The sequence below is a fragment of the Vidua chalybeata genome, chromosome 24 (assembly GCF_026979565.1).
Source record: "Vidua chalybeata isolate OUT-0048 chromosome 24, bVidCha1 merged haplotype, whole genome shotgun sequence".
NCBI lineage: Eukaryota > Metazoa > Chordata > Aves > Passeriformes > Viduidae > Vidua > Vidua chalybeata.
Window position 1 is genome coordinate 4794159 of NC_071553.1, and position 24107 is coordinate 4818265.

General features: G+C 56.9%; 1 protein-coding gene across 2 annotated transcripts in view; it reads right to left on the bottom strand.

Annotated features, from left to right (window-relative positions):
- Positions 1-21322, bottom strand: part of FOXP4 (forkhead box P4) — a 57187-nt gene extending 35865 nt beyond the window's left edge. For both annotated transcript variants that reach the window (XM_053964075.1, XM_053964074.1), the window contains exons 1-2: positions 21153-21322; positions 1638-1854 (exon numbers count right to left, since the gene is read on the bottom strand). In XM_053964075.1, the coding sequence (XP_053820050.1) occupies positions 1638-1838 (201 nt within the window). In that variant the 5' untranslated portion in view covers positions 1839-1854; positions 21153-21322. The remainder of the gene's footprint in view (positions 1-1637; positions 1855-21152) is intronic.
- Positions 21323-24107: the final 2785 nt, after the last annotated feature.

Genomic DNA, 24107 nt, shown 5'->3' on the forward strand with positions numbered 1-24107 from the left:
CCACGTCCCCTTGCTCCGGGGACACCCCAACACAAGGTCCCTGAGCACCCCACAACACCCCCGCGGCCTCAATATCCCACCCACCTGGAGGCAGCACCCTTGGAGAGGAGCTTTAAGCCAAAAACTCCCCGCAAAGACCTGTTTGGCCTCACACTTGCGGAAGCAGCGCGGTCACAGGCACTGGAAAAGGTCAAATCCAAATGGGATCACGAGCACAAATGGGAGCACGAGCTCCCGGGAGCTGCAGCTCCCACAGAAATCCCCACAGCCACGGAGCTTTGGGCCCACCAGGGTGAGACGTGGGCTCCCACCCCTGCAGGCTTCCCAAGGTTTCTTGGAGCGGGGGGATTTCATAAAGTTCAACGAGAATCAGGATTGAGTGCTGACATTCCAGGATGAGGGAGTGAGCCCAGCCGTCCGAGAACCCGGGGAGAACGCTGCATGCTTCTGGGGATGGAGCCAAGCCCCCATCAAGCACCTAATTGTCCAAAACTCCTGCTGTGGGGACATTTATTCCTGACCCCAGCTGGTGCTCAGCCTGCTCCCTGAAGCAGGAAGATGGATAATCCTCGGGATAGGTTCTCCCCCTTCCCCAGGTGCTGTCGCTGGAGGTGCCACTTGGTTTTTTTGGGAGTTCACCAAACCCTCTGCTTTAATAATTCCACGTGCCAGCCAGCTTCCCACCAGGAGAAACGCCAAGGGGGTGAAATTAAACATCAGCATCCACCGGGAGCATCCACAAGGATGGAAAACCCGATTTTCCGGAGGAGATCCCCCGTCTCACAGCCACGATTCCCATCTTTTTGGCTGGGAGGGAACACGGATCTCCCGTTATCCGGCGGAATTCCGGGAGGGAGGGCAGGCAGCTCCTCGGAGGGGCACTGGCAGCGGCATTACACGCATGATTACCCTTTGGATGCGGGGAACAGGGGCTTAGCGGCGTGCGGAACGCCTGTTATCCAGGTAATGGATTTACAGCACTCCCTACTAAAGTATCAGACACAGCAATTTTTTACAGCTTTCACGCTGGAATTTATGGCTCAGGGAAGCGATCTCCGTACGAGGCGAGGGATCATTGCCTTATTTAGTAGCCGAGCAGGGAAATTGATGTTTTTTCTTGCCAAAGTTTGTTTGGAAAGGTAAGCTGCAGGCACGTCCCCAGGGCTGAGAGGGGACGCGTGTGGCGGGGGCTACCCCAGGGGCACATCCGTGCACATGTCACTGTCACACGTGTCCTGGGCCATGTGGGTGAGGTTCAGTCCCCAGGAACCCCATGGAATGGGAGAGCAGCTCCTGGACAACCAAAATCCTCTCAGGGAGGACCTGCTCCTGGTGTCACAGCCAAGGTTTTCGGTGTCCCAGCCCCTCAGAGTGACGCGGGGCACAGCAGGCAGGACCTTCCCCCAAAAACCAGCGCACTCCATCCCCAGGGATGGATGGGCTCTGCTTCCCAAGAGATGCGGGACAAGGACAAACCCCTGTTTTTTAGGGCAGCTCAACCAGGAACGGCCAAACCTGCTGGAACCCAACCCCGAGGACAAAGCGGGTCAAAACCTGCTGCTGTCCCCAAACCCCGTCCTTGAAGGACGCCGCTGCCTGTGCAAGCCAGGCTTGAAGGAACGGGTTGCCCGTCCTACCTGCTGCTGCTGGAAGTGCAGGAGCTCCACGGGGCTCATCTCTCCGTTGGCCTCGGCTCCGGCGGCTCCGTCGCGGCCGCCGCCCCCGGGGCCGCCCCCGCTGCCGCCGCCGCCGCCATCGGGCTGATTGCTCAGGCTGCTCACCCCGTTCTGCGCCGAGGGCGTGGAACGGATCGTCTCCGAGGCAGATTCAACCATCATGACTCGCTAGCAGGACCTAAAGAGGGGAGAGAAGAGCCTGAGAACGGGGCCTGAGCTCGCTGGCTGTCCCCGATCCCGGTGCGATGGGATGTCAAACCCTGCTGGGTTTTAGCTGTGTTCGGTTCACCCCAAAAAATAAATGTGGAGCTGCTACAAACACGCTGCACGTCCCTAGGCAAAGCAAGTGCAACGCTCTCCTTAGGAAAACCCACAATTCCAGCTTGCCCCGAGCCTGGTGCAAGGCACAGAGCTCCAGGAATCCGTTTGTTTTCCCCAAATCCCAAAGTATTTCATGGTGAGAGCGAGGCTGGACGCCAAGCACAGAGAACCTGCACCTCAGATTCCACCCTGAAAATCCTAACAGAGTCGAAACATTCCCTCCAAGTGCTTCATCTCCCGGCAAACCACCCCTTCCCAGCAGGAAGAAACACCTGGCAGAAGGTGCCAGGCTGAGGAAACCCAAAGGAACGGCAGAGCTGGGATGTGGGAACGAGGGTTGGAAAATCCTTCCCTTCTCCCAGTTTCTGCTCAGTGGGCTTGGATGAGTGGCAGGTTGGTGGTTCTGAAGCTGAGGGTGCCTTTTTCTGGGAGAAACTCCTGGATTTGGGCTGGCACTGGAGGAAACGGGACCAGCGCCCCCAGCACTGGTCTCTGCCACATCCAGCTGGAGCCACATCCAGCCCTGACACAGAAAAATGGCAGCACGGAATCCACCCAGGAGTGAGGGTCTCTCCCTCCTTCCCGACACACGTTTTCCTCCACGGAAAAGCAGTTTTTACTTCCACACCCCTCCATCCCACCAGCACGGGCTCAGCGCTCACCCACCACCGCTCGCGGAGTTTGTAACAAGATGGGAACAAAAACAGAGGGATGGGATGAAAAAAACACCACCCCCCTTTCTCTTCCCACCCTCTTTTTTTCCCCTATTTCCCCCCTCCACACCCCAAAAGGCAGCGAGACAAACCAGGAACAACATAATTGCTGAAATGTGGCGTGTAATAATCGCTATTCAGGGGCTGATCATTCATATTAAACAGGGAGCAGCGAGCTGCTCATTTGCATGCTGGAGATTATCTGCATTTCAAAAGTCATTTCCGCAGGGGATATGAGTGACATCCATTCCCAAGGGGAGCTCCCGGCTCCCTCCCACTGTCCCAGGGCTCTGGGGGTGACACACCGGTGGCTGTGGGACAGCTCAAGGTTAAGGGGATTACTGGGATTTGGGTTTGGTTGGAGCAGCTTCCCAAGGATGGGATGGTTACAAGGTGCTGCGTTAAGAGCAAAAATCCAGAATAAACCCCTCACCTTTTTCCTTAAAACTGCATTTTTTTCCTACCCCACGTTGAATTTCAAGGATTTCAAGTTCAGAAATATGAAATTATTGCTGTTCCTATTCCCATCTTCCCTCTGAAATCCACGAGGCCCCACGGGGAACATTTCGTGTCTGACGCTCGAACGGCATCACCAGAGTCAGAATCTCCAGCAGGGATTTGACTTTTACACGGAGAACAGGAATATCCAGAGTTACAACAGGAAGAATTAAAAAAGGCAAAAAAAAAAAAAAAAAAAAAAGGGAAAAAAGACAGTTTTGGAAAGGATATAAAACTTTCCTGGCTTCGGGCATAAACTGGAGTTTAACTGTTGGGAATTAGGAGGAAATCTCTGCTGGTGGAGGAGCCGTGGGCTCGCTCTGGTGGTTCCAGCCCCTGCCAGAGGCGGGATGCTGGAGCAGATTCCTGCAGCCCGGGTGATTCCCGGAGCTGGGGACACCAGGCCAGCTGAGTTCCCTCTCCAAGTCCTGTAAAACTCCACTTCCCGTTCCCAAACCCCTCTGGGATGCTGGAGTGTCTGGGATCCCAACAACGCTGCGAGGGAAGTCATAAAAGAAAGTCATCATCATAATAATGGAAATATTTCCATTCCTATAAAAAGTTTTACAAAACCTTAAAGAAAAAAAAAAAAAAAAAGGAAAAAAAAAAAAAGAAAAAGAAGCCGGTGTCTGCAAGGTTATAAAGTGGATTTAAATTAGGAACAAGCACTTTTCCAGCCAGGACGGATCTGGGATGAGTGGGAAGAGCAGAACTGGGCTGAACGATGCCAGAGCACACGTGCAGCCCTGCACAGAGCCGGGAGGGATCCGCAGCATCCCAGCTCCTGCTGCTCATCCCTCGCAGTTCAAACACAACCAGTGTTCCAGGGATTCTCCTGCACGGCATCCAGAGGGGCTCAGCAGGATCAGACCTTCCCCCAGGCAGAGAGGCAGGGACGGTGCCCAGACAGTCAGCGGGAAGATCCAACAACACCCACATCCAGAGGGAAAGGGTGGGTTTGGTTAAAAGGGGAGGGAGGAGCCCCCTCCAACGGCAACAGCAACAGAAGCTGCACAAATGGATCGTTAATTACCATTAATTACCATTTCAGACTCGCTGAACCACCGCTCTGCGTTTTTTGTTCCCCCCTTTTATCCAACCACGCACCTTCCGCAGGACAAAGGGAAGGAAACGGAGAATTACAAACGGAGCAACGAATCCCCCTGCCTTCGGCAGGACCATATGGCAACGAGGGTGTATTAATTACCGTGGCTTTTAATTAACAATTGCTTCATCTGAGCAGTAACATTTCCTTGACATCCCCCGACTCGCCGCTAACCTGCGCGGAGCACACGCCAGCCCAGTCATCAATCCCGGTTTATTGACATCCATCCCTCCTGCAAACAGCCGCGATCCCAGGGTTTTCCAATTAACACCTCCGCACTCTCTAATTAGCGCAATTAACAGGCTGATGGATGCCCGGAGCTTCCCTGGGAGGGAGGGGCTGGAGCCGGGGCTGGGGACGCGGCTCCCACCGCGTGTGCCACGATTCCCGTGGGAACTCCACGCGTGTGCCACGGAGCCTTCCAGAAGGGAAGGATGAACACGGAGGTGACCAAAACCATGGGCTCAAAGCAATGGATGTGGGATTTTAGGAGCAGCAAGAGCAGATGAAGCAATGATTTCCTCCCTAAAAAGGCTCCCAAGGAATTTTGGGCCATCCAGACCCGTCCGAAGCAATGCCACCACTCCACCTGATTCCAAGGACAGGAAAATTCAATGGCACTTCCCAGCCCCGAGGACCTGCTGGAACAGCCACAGCCACACCACGAGCTACTCAGAAACCACTGCCCCAACACCAATTTCAGCAGCTTTCCCTGTTTTTCATTATCCTCGGCACCCCAACCCTCAGCAGCTCTGTAATTTTGGGCTGCTCTTTGTGGGCCATGCACGAACTCAGGTCACCTTGACCCTGCTGTCCCTGTCCCCGAGTCCCCATCCCCAACCACTGTGGGCTGCCCTGCCCTGAGTGTCCCCAGCCACAAACTCCAAGAGCTCCTAAACCATCGCCCAGGAGGGAGGGATGAGGAATAACAGTGGGAAACACCACTGGGTGTCACATCTCCACGAGCTGGGACAGCACAGGTGACACGACACAAACTGACACTGAGAGGTTCCAGAGGCTGTTTCCACCCCTCCCACCTCATCCCAGTCCCAAAGCAATATTCCAGAGTCATCCCAGTCCCAAAGCAGTATTCCAGAGCCGTCCTCCCCGCTCCAGCCTGGCCAGGACACGGAGGGGAGCAGGTGGCTTCTCCCCTGGGTACCGGCGGATCCCGAAGGAGCAGAGACCCAGCAAAGCCCCCCAAAGCCCTCAGAAATCTGCAGGATGCTCCTCTGCACAGCTGGAAGGAGAAGAGGACTCGGGGAAAGCTGGATCCCAGGAACTGGATCTGCTCCCAGCTACGGAAAGTTGAGCAACCTGCCCGTCCTGCTCCGGCACCGCGAGGCTTGAGGAAGCGGCTGCTAATCCTAAAAGGCTTCGCTGGAAGAGAAGCAGCAGCCCAGGATTGCTCCAAGAGTGGCTTTTTACCCTTTAATTAACACATAAACACATGGAAATGTGGAAAGGGGATTAAAATAAAAGTCTGGGGGAGCTGAGACGAATCCGGAGCATTACTGTAAATTAGAAGATATTTAAGGAACCAGGGACCGGCTAAGCCCAGGCACTGCTTTAATGGGATCTCACCTCTGGGCACTTTCATCTCCCACTTTCATCTCACTCCCAGCAACTTCTTTGGGAAGAGCCAACCTCTGGTGCTTCACCTTCACCCCCTGGCTCTCCTCACCTGCCAGCCCAGCCCAGCTACACTCGTGGGCAGCAGGGACTGGCAGGCAGTGAGGAGCCTTTGCTGCTCTATGGAAACCAGGCAGGGATGGCCACAGCGAGGTTCTCCTCCCCACAAAAATCAGGAATCCTTGGATCAGCTCACTCAGAGAGCTGGAGAGCACCTGGAAGTGTGAGGATTCCAGGATGGGAAGCCCTGGGGATTGTTCCTGTGCTCCTGGCAAGCCCCACCTGCCTCTCCAAAACCTGTCACCCCCGAGCATCCCTTGCTCTCCGGAGCTGCCCCAAGTGCAGCCAGCCCCACAGGAGATCCCGTGCCCACCCCACACGAGGCATTCCCAGAGACACCAATGCCCGCCTGGCACCTCTCCCATTCCCTTCCAAGCTTCGAGGAATACAAAACCCCTCCCGGAGTGGGCGTGGGACTGGCTGGAGGTGGCCAGGCCGGTGTTGGGACCGCGGGGCTGCTGCTGCATCCCGGAGCACGTGCCGGGCACCGGGGCTGCTGCCCCATCCTGGCTTCCCTCGCTGTGCTCTTGAAAAGATGAAAAAAAAAAAAGGAACCCCACTCCATCTCATTAAGAAAGTAAACACAAGAGCCGTCTAAGTGTCTAATTAAGCTTCTAATTAGTCCCTGCTTGTTACTAATGCAAATTAGATTATGCCGCTTAACTACAGCATGTCCACAACACCCTTGTTAATTGCGGCCTTTTGAAATTAAATTACTCCCTAATTAGCATATCAAAGCCATTGATTCGGAGCCAGGAAAGATGAGGGCAGGAGGAAGCCTAACGCCAAGTTTTGTTAATCAGGGACGTCTAATTAAATAGTGACGTGGAGCACGGGGCTCCCACCTCGCTGCTCCGGAGCCACCACACGTGGGGACCCGGGGGCAGCCCCTCGGTGGGTGCTGGTGGTCTCTGCACCCACCACGGATCACTGCTGGGGTGATGGAGCATCCTGTGGGCCAGGATGCAGGTCCACCACCTGTGTCCCACCAGGTGGGGACGCAGGTCTGGTACCACTGAGGCAGGATGAAGGTTTGGTAGCCACGTCCCGTTAGATTGGGATGCAGGACTGGTGTCCATGTCCTGGAGGGTTGGGATGCAGATCCAGCACCTGTGTCCCATCAGGTTGGGATGCAGGACTGGTGTCCATGTCCTGGAGGGTTGGGATGCAGATCCAGCACCTGTGTCCCATCAGGTTGGGATGCAGGACTGGTATCCATGTCCTGGAGGGTTGGGATGCAGATCCAGCACCTGTGTCCCATTAGATTGGGGTGCAGGTCTGGTATCCATGTCCTGGAGGGTTGGGATGAAGGTTTGGCACCAAAGCCCCATTAGGCTGGGATGTAGGTCCAGTGCTGTGTCCCATCAGGCCAGGATGCAGATCCAGAACCTTTCCCATCAGGCAGGGATGCAGGTTTGGTACCTGTGCCCCATTAGGTGTGGTTGAAGGTCCAATACCTGTGACCCATGAGGCTGGGATGCAGGACCAGTACCTGGTGTCCCATCCTGTCATGGTCTGGCACCTCTGTCCCACCAGTTTGGAATGCAGGCCCAGTGCCCAAATCCTGCAGGATTCCCACTGGGAACAAGGCTGGGGCCACTCCCCAAAATCCAGGAAGCCCCCACGGAGCCACATCAGCCACCGCAGTGCCAGGCCCAGCCCTGCATCCCCTAATTTCTCATCCCCCTAAAAACCTGCTTTCCTTCTGCCCAACACAATCCAAATGGGAACTCAGAGATCCCAAAACACTCCCTCTGTGCACATGGATCAGGGTCACCCTCTCCCCAGCCCCCAAAATCCTTGGTGACCCCACTCAGGAGCGGGGGAGGCCCCACAGTGAGGACAGGCAGGGCTGGAAGAGCCTCTCACCTGTCAGATCCCAAACCCAGCTGGGCACAAGAGGAGAGGGGACAGTGCAGGGCACGGGGGGAGGTGACACCGGGGTCCTGACACCCAATCACCCCTGAGGGCACCGGACTGGGGGGAGAGCTCCCCTCCCCATCCCTGAGGAGCCCTTGGATGGGACACCCCCACCAAATCCCCATGCCAGATCCTTCCCTCAAAGAAACCCAAAACCACCTCTCTGCTCTCCTCTGGGTTATCCCCCAACACCTCCAACCCCAAATTCCCAACCGGGCATCCACAACGGAGCCCCCAGGGAAGAGGCTGGATCCAAAGGCAGAACCACTCCAAGGAGAGTGAAAGTGAAGCCTAATTTTGAAGTTATTTCAATAACTTCCTGAATGACCCAGTTCTTCCCATTTTATAAGTTTTCCTGGATTTTTTTTTGGTGGGTTTTTTTTTTTTTTTTTTTTTTTTTTTTTTTTTTTTTGTTTAAAGAGGTGGGAAGGGAAAAAAAATAAAGGGACGAAGATTGGAAAAGTTTAATAGAGGGAGAAAAAGTCTATTAAAAAAAAAAAAAAAAGGCAGGCAGCCTGTCTCAGGGGAAGAGCTGAAATATTAAAGAAAGGAAAATCGCTTCTCCGGCTGCCGAGCCAGGGCAGGAGAATGGAGCAGCTGGAAGAGAAGGAACGGGGCACTTTTAATTGAAAAAAAGGAGATTCAAATGAAATATCCAATATCCCCCGTTAAAGAAAGGAAGAAAGATGGACCTTGGCCGCCGAGAAATTGCTAAAAGCCCCAACTTTTCTTTCTCTCCCCCTTTCTCGGAAGTTATAGGAAAGAGGGATGAGAGAAAGGAAGGGAAAAAAGGGTCTTTCATCCGAGAGGAACTCAGGGGGAATGGAGGATGAGGGCGGGGAGAGAGAGAGAGCGAGCAAGTTTTATTCATTTATTTTATTTTATGAGATGAGTAAAAATAATATCTTTAAAATAAAAAAGAAAAGGCCGAGTTTTATAATGTCCCAGTGTTTGGAAGCAGCGGAAGGGAGCGGAAAGGGGGGAAAGCAACTAAGAACAGAAGGGCCGGCTCCAACCACCCGCCGCACGAGCCTCTCTCCCAACGAGATTCAATTAATTGATAACAAGAGGCATCAAATTAATTTTTCAAGGATGTTAGATTTTGATGAAGGAAAAAATCTCTCTGATTTTAATCGGGGCGGCGTTTAAAAGGCATAAATGAATATCCCTTTCTAATCATCTGAGGCGCCGAGGAAGCACCAAGCGGTTAACGTGGAAATTCAAATCGTTTAATTGGGGAGGGGGGGGGAAGAGGGGACGTGGCCGTGGTGGGGGAAGGGGGCCCGGGGTTTTCTTTTTAAAGAGCTTTATGAAGAAATTATTTTTTTAAAAATTATATTTCTTTCAAGGATCTTCGCTCTCCCTCTCCCCGTCCTTCTCCCAGCCCCGGAACGCAGCCGCACTTGGAAAAACCCATCTCACAGCTTTCTGCTTTTCAATAGAGACTGTTTCCCAGCACAATCTAATTAACAAAAATGATAATGAAGATGGTGGGGGAAAAAATTTCAGAGGGAACAAAATTAAAAAAAAATAAAACAAAAAACCCTTCAAACTCCCAGGGAAAAAAACCCCAAATCTATGGGATGAGATTCCCACCACGCACAACTCCCACCCATTGCTCTGTGCTTCCACACGGGATGAGGGTTTTAGGATTTGGGATGAGGTTTTCAGCACAATCCCCCCAAAATCCCATTAAAATGATTGCCAGTAGCTCCCATTGCTGGTGTGGGATACAGCTGCAACCAACACGGTTTTCCAAAGGTTTTTCCAGCATCTCCTGTAAATCCCAGCTCAGTTCAAGCCTCTCCCACACACCCAGTGCCTGGCTCACACCGTTTTTGACACTCACACGGTGGGGACACATTCCCCTGGTGCAAATCCCACCTGGAATTCCTGCTGCAGCCTCCCACTGGCACCAGAGCCTTCATCCCACCTGGAGCACACGGAATGCTCCGGCCAAAATCTCCTCGTGCCCCCCGTTCCCAGCCAGGATGGTCCCACACCTGCCTTCCAGAGCCTGGGACACCTGAGGAAGAGGAGGCATCTTCCTCTTGGATGGAGGCTGAAGGACACTGCCCTGTGGCAGTGAGGAAGAGCAGGGACACGGGAAAGTGTCCCGGCTCAATCCCTGGGAAAGCGAAAGCTCCCGGAAAAGGAGAGCAACAGGGGAAGCTCTTAAATCAAAATAAACCCCAAACTCCAGGAGCTCCGCACTCCCCATCCCCTCAGGAGAAGCTGCAAAGGGCAAGGATGGAGCCAGGGAGGAAGAAACGCCCTGGAGCAGGTGAGGGACACTCAGCAATGCCAGGGCTGGGACTCGGCCACGTCCCACCCCGAGCAAAATTTTCCAGCCCAGTTCATGGGAAGTCAAGACTGGGAGTTGCTAAAAGTCTCTCCTGGCCTTCAAATAATCCAGAGGGGAAGAAGAAAGAGGCATGGTACCTATGGAGCAGGAAGGAGGAACTCGGATGCCACAAGTTTTCCCAGACTCCGCCGTGTCTGTGCAAAAATTCATCCGGAAAAGGCTCTGCTTAATGCACTCCCCGATGCTTTCCACGGCAAATCCCATTTCTATGCAGGAAGAGGCCTGGGTTCCATCCAGAAATTATGCTGCTCATGAGGAGGGAGAAGAAAAAAGGCAGTGGGGGCGAGAACTATCCTTGGGCAATCTCAAACTCCTGGTCTGAAGTCCATTTTTCTTCGCATCCCGATCGGAGGCAGCGTGACCCGAGGCCGGCTCCGTCTGGCAGCCCTGCCAGAGCCCAGCTCCACACTTCCAAACAGCTTCCCTGATTTTATTCCTGCACAGCTTGGCTTCTCCACGGCCAGCCTCAGCATCTCCTGGTTTCTCTGGGCACCTGCCACCCCCACGGAGCAAACCCAGCCCCGCAGACGAACGCGGCTCCCGACAGCTCGGCTGGGAACAACCCCGGAGATTTCTCCACTAAAATCTGGGAGGCAGCGTGTTCAGCAGGGCTGTGCTGGGCTCTTGCTCTGGGAATGCTGCTGGGTGCCCACGGAGGGGAGTGGGATGCTGCATTTAAATATTGGAGGTGTTGGGAAGAGAGCACGAGGGGCAGGAGCATCCCTTGGCTGCGGGAAGCGCTTCCCACCAGGACCCTGTGCTGAAGTCAGAAGGTCACCGGGGTCCCCTTCTTGGTGTCACCTGGACGAGCCACGTCCAGCCACCACGTCCTCTTCCCAGGAACGTCCTCTTCGCAGGAACATCCCTCTCTGTGGCTCTTCCATGGGGAATCCGGGAGGCGCCGATGGATCCTGCAGGGATGGCAGCAAACCTCTGCCACGGCTCCAGCGTCCCTCTGGATGCCAGCCTGGCACACAGGGAAGGGATCTGGTCCCACAGCACCGCTCCGGGCTCAGGCTCGGCATTCCCAGGTCGTGCTGATCCATCCGGGCTCCCGGGCACCCCCACAGCTCAGCGACAGCGGGACACGGCACCTTCCCAAACCCAGCACATCCCTGCTGGGCTGGGACAGAGCTGGGGAAGGGGACATGAATCCATGTCCTGCATCCCTGCTCATCCCAGGCGCTTCCTCCTGGGAATGGTGAGATCCTGAAGCCCAGCTTCAGAGTGTCCTGGCTCCCAGGTGGCTGCTGCTGCTCCAGCTCGGTGGCCAAGGAAGCCCCCGGCACCTTCCCAGTGCCGTGGGACGCAGAGCGCCGTGCAAATCCCGGGGATTACTCCCAGGAATTGGGTTCCCTCCACCCCTCCTAAAAATAACCCTCATCCTTTAAAAGCATTAATTAATGATTCACCAGCTGCTGTCACCCTCCTGCAGTCCTGGGGTCCTGTGAGCACCTCGGGGTGCTGGGGCAAGGAGGGGCTCGAGGTCCCCGGTGCCCACCTGGCTCCCAACGTGTCCCCTGCCTGAGCAGGACTCGCCACCGGACAACTGGAAGCTGCTTTTTTAGGGGAGATCCCAAAAACCCCCAGCTGAGGGCTCTGGCAGGGGGTCACAGGTGAGGGTGCCCACCTCGGGCTGGGTGCCCACCCTCTGGGTGTCACCTTCGTCCCACGGCAGCCAGAGCACAGCCCCCGAGTCCCCGCTCCTCCACAATCGGGTCACACCCTCTTCCCGCATCTCCTGTGAGACAGGGGCACACAGAACTGTCCCCACACTGTCCCCGGGTGGGCAGAGAGCGCTGAGATCACCCAGTGCAGGACCTGGTGTCACAGGGGCTGTCACAGGCAGGGTACCAAGCCAGGGGATGTCCCCCGTTGTCCCCAGACCAAAAATCATCACGTCGTGGTGAGGGAAGGCAACAACACCGGGATACAGAATCAGACAAGCTGTGAAGAGGACACAGCTGGGGACACCAAATCCCTCAGGGCCATGAGCCACATCCCTGGCCCATGTCCCCTGTGTGCTCTCCAGCCCCAGCATAGTCCTGCCCGCTGCCAGGGAGTTTTCAACCCCCTGTTATTATTCTAAACCTCCAGATAAACCCAGCAATTTGTGCTCCTTCCCACAGCGATTCCCAGAGCACTTGGGAAGGACCCAGGCTGCAGTGGAAGGAGCCGTGTGTCCCCTCTGAGGGGACAGGGCTGTGTCCCTCCATCCTTTTCCCAGAGGGATGGGCACGGCCCTGTCTCCTCCTGCAGCTCCATCCCAAATTTACAGCTGGAAATTCAGCAGCAGCGGCGCTCCCGATGCATCCCCTGCTCCGGCACGGTGGGGACACGAGGGACCAGCCAGCACCGACCCTGCCCAGAGCCAGCAGCAGCCCCCAAATCACCCCCTCGCCCACCAAACTCCCTCCCAGTGCATTCCCAAATAGAGCAGACTCTTCCTCAGGGAGGATTTTAAACCCCCAGCCCCACAGACCAGGGGGATCACTCCAGCATTCCTCCTTCCCAGGCACAGCCCACAGTGCTGGCATCGGATCCACTGGAAAACCTGTGGATGCAGGGATGAGGAGGGGTTTGATCCACGGACAGGGCTGCTCTGACAGCTCCAAAGTCTGACCCAGATTTGGAGCCACGGCTCCACTTCCCAGGGAAAATGGAATTTGTTCAGTGGGAGCCCACCAGAATCAAGGGAAAGACTTCAAGGATTTGGGAGCAGGCCTTCGCATGGATCCTTTCATGAATAAAACCTGGGTTAAAAGAAGTGGGAATAACCCAGACAGGGCTGTGGGCTGCATCTGGAGGGTCCCGAGCATCCCTCAGGATGCAGAGCCCAGCCCCAAGACCCATCCCGTGGGAAAGAGCCCAGCTGGACCCTGCAGCCCCCAGCACCTTTGGGATTGACTTTGGGAAAGTCAAATCCCAGCTCCAGCCCAAATCCCACTCCTGTCACTTTGGAAAAAGGGGATGGAGTGAAGGTTGTGCCGTGCCACGGGAGAGGAGCTCAGCCAGAAATCCCTTCCTGGGGTTTCTCCGGCACGCTCGCGCTCCCACCTCTCACGGGATGGATTTTTGGACATTTCTCTTCACCTCTTTCTCTCGAGAGCACATTGAGGGAATCTCCCTTCCCCAGTATGCACAAAAAGCCAAAATTACAGAGATCTGCCCCAATTCTTCCTCTCCTCCACCTCCATGGGGGGGAACAAAGGCTCTGCTGCCCTGCAGATCCCCTACAAACCCCGAGTGCTTTGGGGTCAGAGGGGCAGGAATGGGTCCTGCCAGAGAGGCAGGATTGAGGATGAGAACCCCAGACTGTGAGTTCCAAGAGGCTGTGACAAGCTGGGAGCAATGGGATGAGCAGGAGCATCACCCTCCTCCTCCTCCTCACCCCCCAGCCCCAGCTTTACCCACCCAGCAGGTGACAAGGGCCCCTTCTGTTTTCCAAATGAGGAATTCCTGTTGATTTTGAGGGTTTGATTTATTAATGGGGACCATCTGTGGCAGCCTGGCTCCCCAAACCCCGCTCGGGCAGAGCCGAGGCCGAGCACAGGGCAGGGCAGCAGGGGATGGGGAGGGGGAGACCCTGCCCTGCCCACAAACCCAACCCCATCCCAGCAGGACCCTGCTGCAGAAATGCAGGATAAAAATCCATTCATGAAGCTGCAGGGAAAGCAGGTTGGGGTGTAAAGGAGAAATGTAAATTCTCGGGAAATAATCCCAGGGAAAGGCAAAGCTGGAGACTTTATAATCCCACCTGAATCCACCTCGATAAAAATCCAGGGGTTTGCAGCTCTGCCTGGCCAAGCACATTTCCAAAATTAATATTTCCTCCCTCAAAACTTATGGGACTCTTCTCCCCACGCCTGCATTTGCTCTTCTTCTGTTTTTAACAGGCCCGGTGATGCCGTGTTTCTCTTCCCCATCCAAGTTACCCCACGCTCCAGGGAATTTCCCTCCCACCGCCAGGTCTGGGGCAGCATCCCGGAGGAAGGAGCAACTTGCTGGGTGCCAGAAACCCTCCTGGGGGCACAGAGCTCCTCAGCACCTCCCTGCTGGGACAAGGGACACAGCCTGGCACGTGGCACCCAGAGGGGACACAGGAGAGCTCTTCTCCCTGTCCAGCACAAGGTCTCTGCCCAGATCCAGCCCAAAACTCTGGATCCTCAACAAAGATCTTCAGCTCTGCCAGGTATTTCCTGCCACAAGTTGTGCCCTCACCCTGGGTGGCTCCTCCAACCCCGTTGTGCCCACCCTGAGCCCCAAAAGCTTTTCCTGAGGCTGCAGTGGGGCTCCTTCCCCCCCTCCCGGGATGTCCCCTGCCATCCCTGCCAGGCATTCCCTTCCCCCAGGAGCTGGAGGTGAAGAATCCAGGAGCTGAGGAAGCCCCAGGTCCCTGCAGGCTGTGGGGTCACTCCTGCTCCAGGAGCACCCTCCCAGCAGCTCCAGGGCCGTGGGGACAAAGCGGGATGGCCCGTGCTGGAACCCCCATCCCAAGGGATGTGCCGTGATCCCGGCACGGGACGGGAGGCACCAGTGGAGCCGTGAGCCCGGTGCCAGCTCCAGGAGCTGTCCCTGGGCTGTGGAGCGCCAGCAGAAGGGCACTGGGGGCACATCCCCACTCCCAGGCACGGCAGACACACGGGAGAGGCAGGAATCTGAATCCAAGGGGCCTCCAGATGGAAGGAGCTGCTGGGAACCCGGGATCCCGGCTCATCCCTCACTCCACAGCACAATCCTGGCCTTGTCTTCTGCATCAAGCCTCCAACCTCGAGCCCTCCTCCACTGTCCCCTCTTTTCCCAATCCCTGACAGCTCCTCCAAGGTGCTCCCATCCACACCCAGCTCCCAGACTCACAGTAAGCAGCAAAAAGGAAATCACTCACCAAAAATCTACAGGCTGTGGAATAAAGCAGGACTCGGAGAAAGCAAGGGAAGGGTTTGGGATCAGAGCTGACAGATCCCGAGGGAAGCTGGCAGTGGGATGCTCAGCCAGGAACCTGGAATGGCGCTGGTTTTGTGCCTTTATCAGCCTTGGAGCAGTGAAATCCCCGTGGATAAGCCCAGCTCTGGCCAAGGGCTGTTCCAAGGAGTCGTTCCTGAGCACCTGCTCCGGGCGAGCGGCTCCTCCCGGCCTCGGATCCATGGCTGTGGGAGCAGGAGCAGCAGCTCCCCGAGCTGCCAACCACAACCTGCACAGCACCCAGGGCACAAACCCATCCCACTGGGGCTTCCTCCTCTTCCTTTTCCTCCTCCTCCTCCTCCTGCTCCAGCCGGGGCCATCCCGGTGCTCCCCAGCCCCATCTGCCCATTCCAGCTCCGGGGGAGTTTTCCCAATGAGGCAGAAAAAACCCACTTCTGAATCACCTCCAAATCATCCCCCTTCATGGGATTTTTTTTTTTTCCCACCTCTATCACCTTCAAATTTTTTGTGCACTTTCCCACAGTTTTGAAAGGAATCTTCCATCAAACCATTTTATTACCCCGACTTCCGCCTCTGATAAACCCAGCGCGGAGCCCTGAGCAGAGCAAGGTGAGATTTCCTCCACATCCACCCTCTGCTGCTTCTTCTCCCAGGAAAAAAAACCCTGGTTTTGCTGCCAACCTGGCTCTACGGTCCAGGAGGAGGGACAGCTTCCACCGGAACACGCTGCCAACAGCTGCTGCCAACTTGCCAGGGCACGGAGCCGCCGGGAAGTGTCACCGGGGCTGGCAGCGCCGGCACCAGATCGCTCCACCCCAGAGAGACCTCGGCACAGCAGGCTGCAGACACAGCCTGGCTTTTCCTTAAAAATAAAATAAACCCCGGGAGAAAGGATCCAGACTCATGCCAGGCTCCTTTCCCTGCGCATCCCGTGGCGCAGGAATCCCTTAATGACTTCCCTCCAGCTCATCCCTGCTCCAGCAAGGATCCCTACGAAATAAATCGTGGCTTTGGGTCTCTCCTCGCCTCCTCCTCTGCTTCTCCTGCCTGTCCCCTCTCCCTTTTCCCTGATGCCATTCCACTTCCAAACACGTTTTTGTCACGGGCAGCCGGATCACCACAACGCGTTCCGTGCTGGAGCCTCGCCTGAGCCATGCCAAGAGCCGTTTAAATTAGGAAAAGTTTGTCAAAAACAAAAACAAACCCTCAAGCAGCCTCTTGGCTGGATTTCATCTCCCGAACACTTGGAGAGGGGGGAGAAAAAAAAAAAAAAAAAAAAAAAAAAGATTAGGAAGTTTTTCAAGCTGCGCTCGGCCCCATCTTGATCTACAAGTTCTGTTTGACTTGAAAAGGTGCAGCACAAGGAGGTTTTGTAAGAGATAAAATGGGTGCAAGTCCTTGCCCTGAGCTGGCCCAGGAGCCAGTGGTGCTGGGCACAGCCCCACGGCCACTCAGGGGGCTCTGGGGCCACCCCGAGTGTCACCAGCTCCGTGTAGGGCCACGTCCCAGCCCCTGGGGTTATTTCCGAGCCAGCTGCTCCCCCTGAGTTTCAATCAGGTGCATCCAGGAGTGGCTCACGGAGGATTTTTACACCTTCAGAGGCAAACACATGGAAATTTCAAGCTCTGAGTGGTTCTATTTTCTCTCTTTTTCCTTCCCTCTCCTGCTGCCAGAGCTCATCCCTCCGTGGGGAGATGCCCACGGAGCAGGACCGAGCTCTCCACCCTGCAGAATCCCCCTGTCCGTGCTGCAGCAGCTGCAAACCAAAGGGGAAGGGACAGGAAATTTTCAAGTTCCCACTTCCAGAAGTGGCAGGTGACGCCGAGGCGGCAGCGGGGTCATTTCGGGAGCAGAGCAAAAACCCAGGGTGGCCCTGGAGGAGGAGGTGGGATCCTCTCCCTGCACCCAGAAATGGGGAACAACCTCTGGAGACCCCAAACCCACCTGCCAGCCCCATCCCAGCGCTCTGCTGGGCTTCAAAGCCACGGGGATGAAGGGGAAAAAAAAAAAAAACATCACAGCCCTCCCTTCCCGAAATAAGAGAATTTCCCCAAATCCTTCAGGCTCCCAGACCCCAGCACTGAGGGGAAAGGCAAGGAGCCATAAATGTGTATGAGTTATAAACGCAGGGACCTCCGGGCTTCTCCTCCCGCCTTTCCCCCGGTGGGAAGAATGAGCCCGTTCCCGTTGCCCCCCACCTTGCTGCCACAAAGGCAATCCCAACCCCACAACTCTCCCCCTCCGGCCCCGCTCCCCGCCGGACCGACAAGAAAAGAGAAAAAAGGGTGGAGGGGGTGGGGGGGGGGGGGATGGAAAAAAAAAAAAAAAATAATCAAAGGAGAGAAAACCCTGAAAGCCAGAGCCCCCCGGCCCCTCCCCAGCCCCACAGCGAGACACAAACATCAGCAGACTCAAAGCATCCCCCGAGCCAGCGGCGGAAAAGAAAAGCTCCCGGGCTCTCCGGGCAGCAACTTCACAACTGAGTGCACTCGCATTCCTGCCGGGTTATTAGGAGAGAAAGGCCGAGGGCCCGAGGAGATATTTTAGTGTCACTTGGTTTTATCCATTGCTCTGATTTTCTTGTTGTTGTTGTTGTTGTTTTCCGAATGCTCCCTGCTCTTCCCCTTTCCAAAGGGGACGTAAAAAAACCTACGGCTGCCTGCTTTCCAGGCAGGACAGCGGGGCTGGACACGGATTTTACAGATATTTTGGATATTATCTGTTTCTCCAGCCCCTTCCTCACCTCCTCCCAGCAGCAACTTTAATCCGTTTTATTCCACCTCGCTCCGTTTGCTCAGCCTTTCCCCCCTCCCCACCTCCTTCCCTGACCCCGCTGGGCGACGCATCCCGGGGTGCAGGGGTTGGGAGGGGGATTTTCCACACCGATCCCCTTCCCATGCACTTTCCCCCCCCCCATCAAATCCAACTTTGCGCTGCTCGGCGGTGCCACCTTGGATTTTATATTTTACCTGCCAGCGATGCTCGATCCGGCCGGGAACGGACGCACCCCCGTCCCCACGCTGAGAATCCCGTTAAAAAAAGGGGCTTTGGGATGGGGGAGATCCACAAAAAAAAAAAAAAAATAAAAACACCCCCAACAAATAATAAATTCAAATTCCACGTCAAAATAAACGGGGAGCAGCTCAAAGCAGCAGCTCCCAGCATTATTTCTGGGAGATCCCGGGAGCAGAGGGCTCAGGGATCTTCACCACAGCCCCCAGTCCCACACCACAAAAGGCAGGAGAAGCTGGAGCCTCCCAGGGCTCCACAGCCCTGACAAAGCTCCCTGGCTTGGCACAGGGAATTCTGCCCCTTCTCCCCCACATTTTCCCCTTTCCCAGTTTGATTTAAGCAACCCGAAGGAGAAAAAAATTAAATAAAAAGGGGGAGAGCGGAGTAATTTTTCCAACCTTGATTATTTCCTCCACCCACCCGCTCCTGGAGCTCGTTAGATTTATTTTTGATGGACTTTAAGGTGGGGTGGCAATTGAAAAAAAAAAAAAATTAAATCCTTAATTTAGAGTTAAGATTTTGGAAAATCCTGAGACTTTGCTGTGTTTTAATCGAGGATATGGAGAGGCATGAAAGGGAACACATCCCTGCCGACACCCGGGACCGGGTCACGCCGCCTGCGTGAGACACATGTTGGGTTGATTTAACATCAAACCCCTGCTCTCCACGGAACGTATTCCCCGTGTAAATTTTTAACACACCAGCAGAAATTTGTAAAAGTAAATCCTCCTCCTGGTTTGGGTTAAAAACAACCCAACCTTTTAATACAGAAACTAATAACAATTTTATTGTCTGCCCCACAGCTTTACGACGCTCGCGGAGAAGTGAGGTCTTAATCCGATGGAAGTTGGGGTGGAGGGTGGGAAAAGGAAAATCTTGGGGTATCAAGTGATGGGGAGGGAAGAGCTGCCTGAAGCTGAGGAACGATCCCAGGCAGGAATTCGGACACAAATTCCTCCAGGACTATATTAAGAGCAGCAAAAAAAAAAAAAAAAAAAAAAATCTCAGCTCAAGTTTTCCGAGCGGGCACTTCCCAACCATGACTCCCGGCAAAGTGGGGTTGGTGAATTATTCCCACTTTCTCCTCCGCACATTTTTCATTTGTATTAAAAAGTGCACAGGCGGGAGAGAGGGGGAGACACACGGCCCTTGGCTTGTTTGCGTTTTAAACGGGGAAAGAGAAACCAGCGTCGCTCCCACATGGAAAAAGAAAACCCAATTACGCTCCACTTGTTCTCTCCCATCCACACCTCCGAACGCGCCTGCCAACTCAAACCAGATTTCCTACACCCAGAGAAATATCCAGAGCCATCCGCGGCACTTCCCGAAGTGCCCTTTCCTCCCGGAGAGGGGGAGAGGGGCGAGCAGACAGAGGCGCGTTTGTTTATCCCGCGGAGCGGGGAGAGGGAGCCGGGAAGAACAGAAATCCCTGGACTTCGCCAGCGCGGGGAGAGCATCGCAACGACGGCGGACACGGCGGTGGGAAGGGGATGTGGCTGGAGGCTGATCCAGGGCTCCGGGTGAGCCAGCACGCGCTGTCTGCCCGGGAATTTCGGAACTCCCAGAAGACGACGCTCCGTAATAAAAACTCTTCCCGAGCACGTTATCGCTGCCGGTACCATCAGCAGCCGCTGCTGGCAGCGTCCCTGCTGAGCTCCCGCGGCACCGGGCATCGCGTCCGGGTTAGAGAGATCCCCCCCAAATCCTTGGAAAAGCCCCCCCAACCTCCTCCCCGTCCAAACAAAGGCGCACGGAACCCCCGCAAACTTTACAACCGGGTGAAAACCCAGGCACGGGCGAGCCGCGGGGCAGCCGGCTGCCGTCAGCCCCTCCGGAATCCAAACCTGCGGGGGTTTCTCGGGAATATTCTCCAGCTCCATCCGAAGCCGTGCCTCGTCCTCCTCTCCCTCACCTTGCAGTCTGGGTTAGGGTTTTGGACGCGGCGCTGGATTTTCCCAGGGCGCTGCGGGAGCGACGGCCGGGCTGGCTGCAGGTTGTCGGGGACGGCGGCGGCTGCTGCTTCTCCCAGGAATTGCAAAACTTGGGGCAGACTTACGGATTTCTCTCCAAGGAGGGAATCACACCCCCGGGCCCAAGCAGCGGCGGGTCGAGGCTGAGTTAAAATGTGATGGACGAGGGGAAAAAAAGGGGGAGGAAAACCCACCCGAGCCCTCCAGCAGCCGGAATTAAACCAAAACTGCCGGAGAGAAAGGAAAAGATGGGGAGGAAATGGGAAGCACCAACAAAGGGAGCGCTGGGGCGGCTGCAGGGCAGGGGCGGCCGGGCCCCCCCCCCCCGCCCCGGTGCGCTGCCCCCTCGGGGGGTGCGGGACCCCCGAAACGCCGGAGCGGAGGCGGGTCCGGATCCGGCACCGGCAGCGCGGCTGTGCCGGCGGCAGCGCAACTTTCCCGGGGGCCGACCCCCCCTCGCCGAGGGGGCTGCGACCCCCCCCCCTCCCCTCCCGGCTACCGGCCGCCCAAACGCCTCGGGGGCGGCGGCGACCCCCGCGCCCGCCCGGAGCCGGGCAGCCCGCACGCACCGGGACCCCCGCGCTGCTCGGGGCGCGCCGAGCGCGGGGACCCCCCGCGCCCCCCCCCCCCTCCCCGGCGAACCCCGCTCCGCGGAGCGCCCCGATCCCCGAACCGCCGGTGTCCCCCCCGCGCCCCGCCGAGCCCCGGCCCGCCCGCACCCCCGGCTCCCCCAGCGCCGGCCCCGCTCCCTTTGTCCGGGCGCCGTAACAAAACTTCCGAGCGCGGCGCGGCCGAGCGCGGGGCACGGCCCGCCGGGGGCAGGGAGGGGACACGGTGGGGCGGGGGGGGGGGGGGGGACACACACGGCCCGCGCCCCCCGCACCTGCCGGGGGGTCCCGCCCCGCGCCCCCCTCCCCCGGGGACACCCGCGGACCCTCCCGCGCCGCTCGCACCCACCTGGTCGCGCCGATCGCCGGGCTCCGGGGCGGGCATGAGCCGCGCCGCTCCTTCCCCCGCCACCCCTGCACAGCCCTCCCCGCACCGGCACCTTCCCCAAACTTCGACGGGGCGGGCGCGGCGGGGCCGGAGCTCAGAGGCGGCGCGGCATGGCCGTGGTGGTGGTGGTGGGGGGGTGGGCTCCGTGCGGCGGCGGCGGCGGGGCCGCGCTGCGGAGCGGGGCCGGGCGCGGGGGGCGCGGGCAGCCGGGGCCGGCCGGGCCGTGGCCGCGCTCAGGTCCGGCTCGGCGCGGCGGCGGCGCGGGCGCGGCGGCGCGGGGCGGGCGCCGGCCGCCCTACCATAGTTCCTCTAAAGCAGGTGCAGCCGCTTTCCCCGCCCGAGCATCCCCCCCGGCCCTGCGCCGCCCCCGCGCCCCCCGCTCGCTCGGGGGAGTTGTTTTTTTTTTTTTTTTGGGGAGGGGTCACCCCGCTGGATGGAGCCTCCTCCCCCCCTCCCCTCACGCCACCGTTCTTAGTTCCCCCCCCCCCCCCCCAACGCGTTTTGCTCATTAATGCCTGCGCTAATTGGTTTCTGCCGCGTTCGGTCCCCGGCGCGCAGCGAAGCCGTGGGCTTGGGGAAGGGGGGAGCGGCGGGGAAACTGAGGCACGGGGGGATTGGGGACACGGCTCCGGGCGCTCCGTGGGATCACAGGATCGGGCGGGTGGGGAAAGAACACTCCGAACACCGAGTTCAGCGCACGGGGCAGAGCCAGGACAGGGGCGCTGAGCCCCATTTACAGATGGGAGCAGCGAAAGGCTGAGCTGGTGACCCCAACACCTCCAACTCCGCTCTGTGACACCCCCTGTGACACCCCCTGTGACACCCCCTGTGACACCCCGACATCCCGTCCCACAGCAGGGACGGGGTCCCCAGAGCCCCTGGGGGAGCAGAGCTGTGCCAGGGTGCTGCACCCAAACCAGCACCCAGATATTGCACCCAAACATCCACAGCGAGGCCCCAAAACTCCGTGAGGGGGCTGGACCCCATCCAGCACCCAGGTGCTGCTCCCAAACCCTCTCCCAGCGCTGGGGACACGGGTCAGGGTGACACAGCCGGAGCAGAGGAGGGACCAGCGTTCCAGCCTTGCCACTGCCTCGGAGTTTGGGGGGTGAATTCCCACCTGCCTCAGGCACCTGCTCAGGCTGGGGATGGATGATCCCACTCCCACATGGAGAGGTTTTCCAAAGCCAGTTACATCTTGATGGCACCACAGAGCAGCCGCTCTGTTCCCTTTTTTTTTTTTTTTTTTTTTTAATTCAAAAGCAGCTCTTTTGAAATTTCCATTTTATGTACAGCTAAAGTAGCTTTAAGAAGTGAAATTGGAATGAAAAGTATTTCAACCCACCTGGATTTTTCTTCCCCCTATAATTTAATATTTTACAGGAAGACTGTTTATGGTTGGTTTGTTTTTTTTTTTTAATAATCTATTATTGAATGAAAAGTTAGGGAATTTCTGTGAGATGGGAAAGCTGGTTTTCTACAATGACATTCTGTTGGCCCTAGGAAATATCCCACTGGTTTTGTCCCCAGAATTCTTCCATTCAAAGGGACAAACAGGACGAGGGCAAGCACCAGGCTGGCTGCACCGAGGCTGAAACCAAGGTCTTAACCCACCCCTGTTGGAGTGCTGGGATTTTCCAGAGGGCTTGGCTTGGTGTCAGTCCCCTCTGGAGCTGCCATCAGGGAGCCTCTGCTGCTCCCCGCTCCGCAGAACCCGCTCCTGGTGAAGGTTTGTGGACGAGGCTCCCCAGGCCTCGTTTCTCGGGAGCTCCACTTCCTGCCAGCACCTCCTTTCATGGGAGCACACCGTTCCCTCTCCCCTGCCATGGAACACCAGGAGAACCTCTCCAGCCAGCTCTGGATTCTGGGTCACCCCTCGGATCCAGGGTGGCCCAGCAGGGCTGGCTCTGCCTCCCATCCCATCGCCCACGGGACACCTCCACCGGAGCAGGCTGCTCCGGGTCCATCCAACCTGGCCTTGAGCGCTTCCAGGGATGGGGCAGCCACTTCCCCTCGCTCCAGGCCCTTGTCCAAATCCCTTTCCAGCTCTCCTGGAGCACCTTCATGCATGAGGAACCTTCACTTCTCCAGGCTGAACATTCCCAGCTCTCCCAGTATGGCAGGGGAGATGTGGCCCTTGGACGAACCCTTGATGGTTCAATCCACCCCGTGCTCAGGACTCAGAGTTCTGGGACACCCCACCCCATTTTAGGGGATCCCCACATGGGAAGTGCAGCAGCTTCGACCCCCCCAGTTCAGCCCAGATCCCTCCTGACACACTCCAAACCCCGGGAGTGCTGGAAGCTCCAAGACCTTTGTGAGTTATCCCCCCTGCCCATCAGTCCATGACAAACACAAATCCACTTTTATCCCATCCCAAAGTGGCACTTTAGTGAGCAAAAAAACAGCTTTGAGCGACGAGCCTCGTCCAACCTGCGCTTGCCCTCTTTTCCCTACATCAGAGGAGCCCCTTTGAAGACATCAAATACCATCGGAGCGGGAAGGAGCGGCACGAAAAGACGTGGGCAGCCTTCCACTGAGGGCACTCTGTGAATCCAGCGTGGCCCCGAGATCCCTCTTTGTTCAACTGTGTCAGCCTGGAACTGAGGCAGAGCAGGGAGGAGGGATCTGGGTGAGGAGACACGGATGGATCAGGGTCACACAGCGCTGGTACAGCTCCTTCCCTGCTGGGGTTTGGTCTCTGAGGCACCACCTCGCTCCTGGAAAACCGGTGGGGACATCAGGGATGCTGCAGGGATGAGGAAATTCTCAGGAAGGAGACCACAGGTGCTCCTGCAGCAGTGCTGAGCTCCCAAAAGAGAGACACAGGGAAAAAGGGAAGGGAAAAAAACTTCCTTTTGTTCTGCAGCAGGTGAAGCCTCGGGCGTGGATCACCTCCAAAGGGTCCAGCGGAGG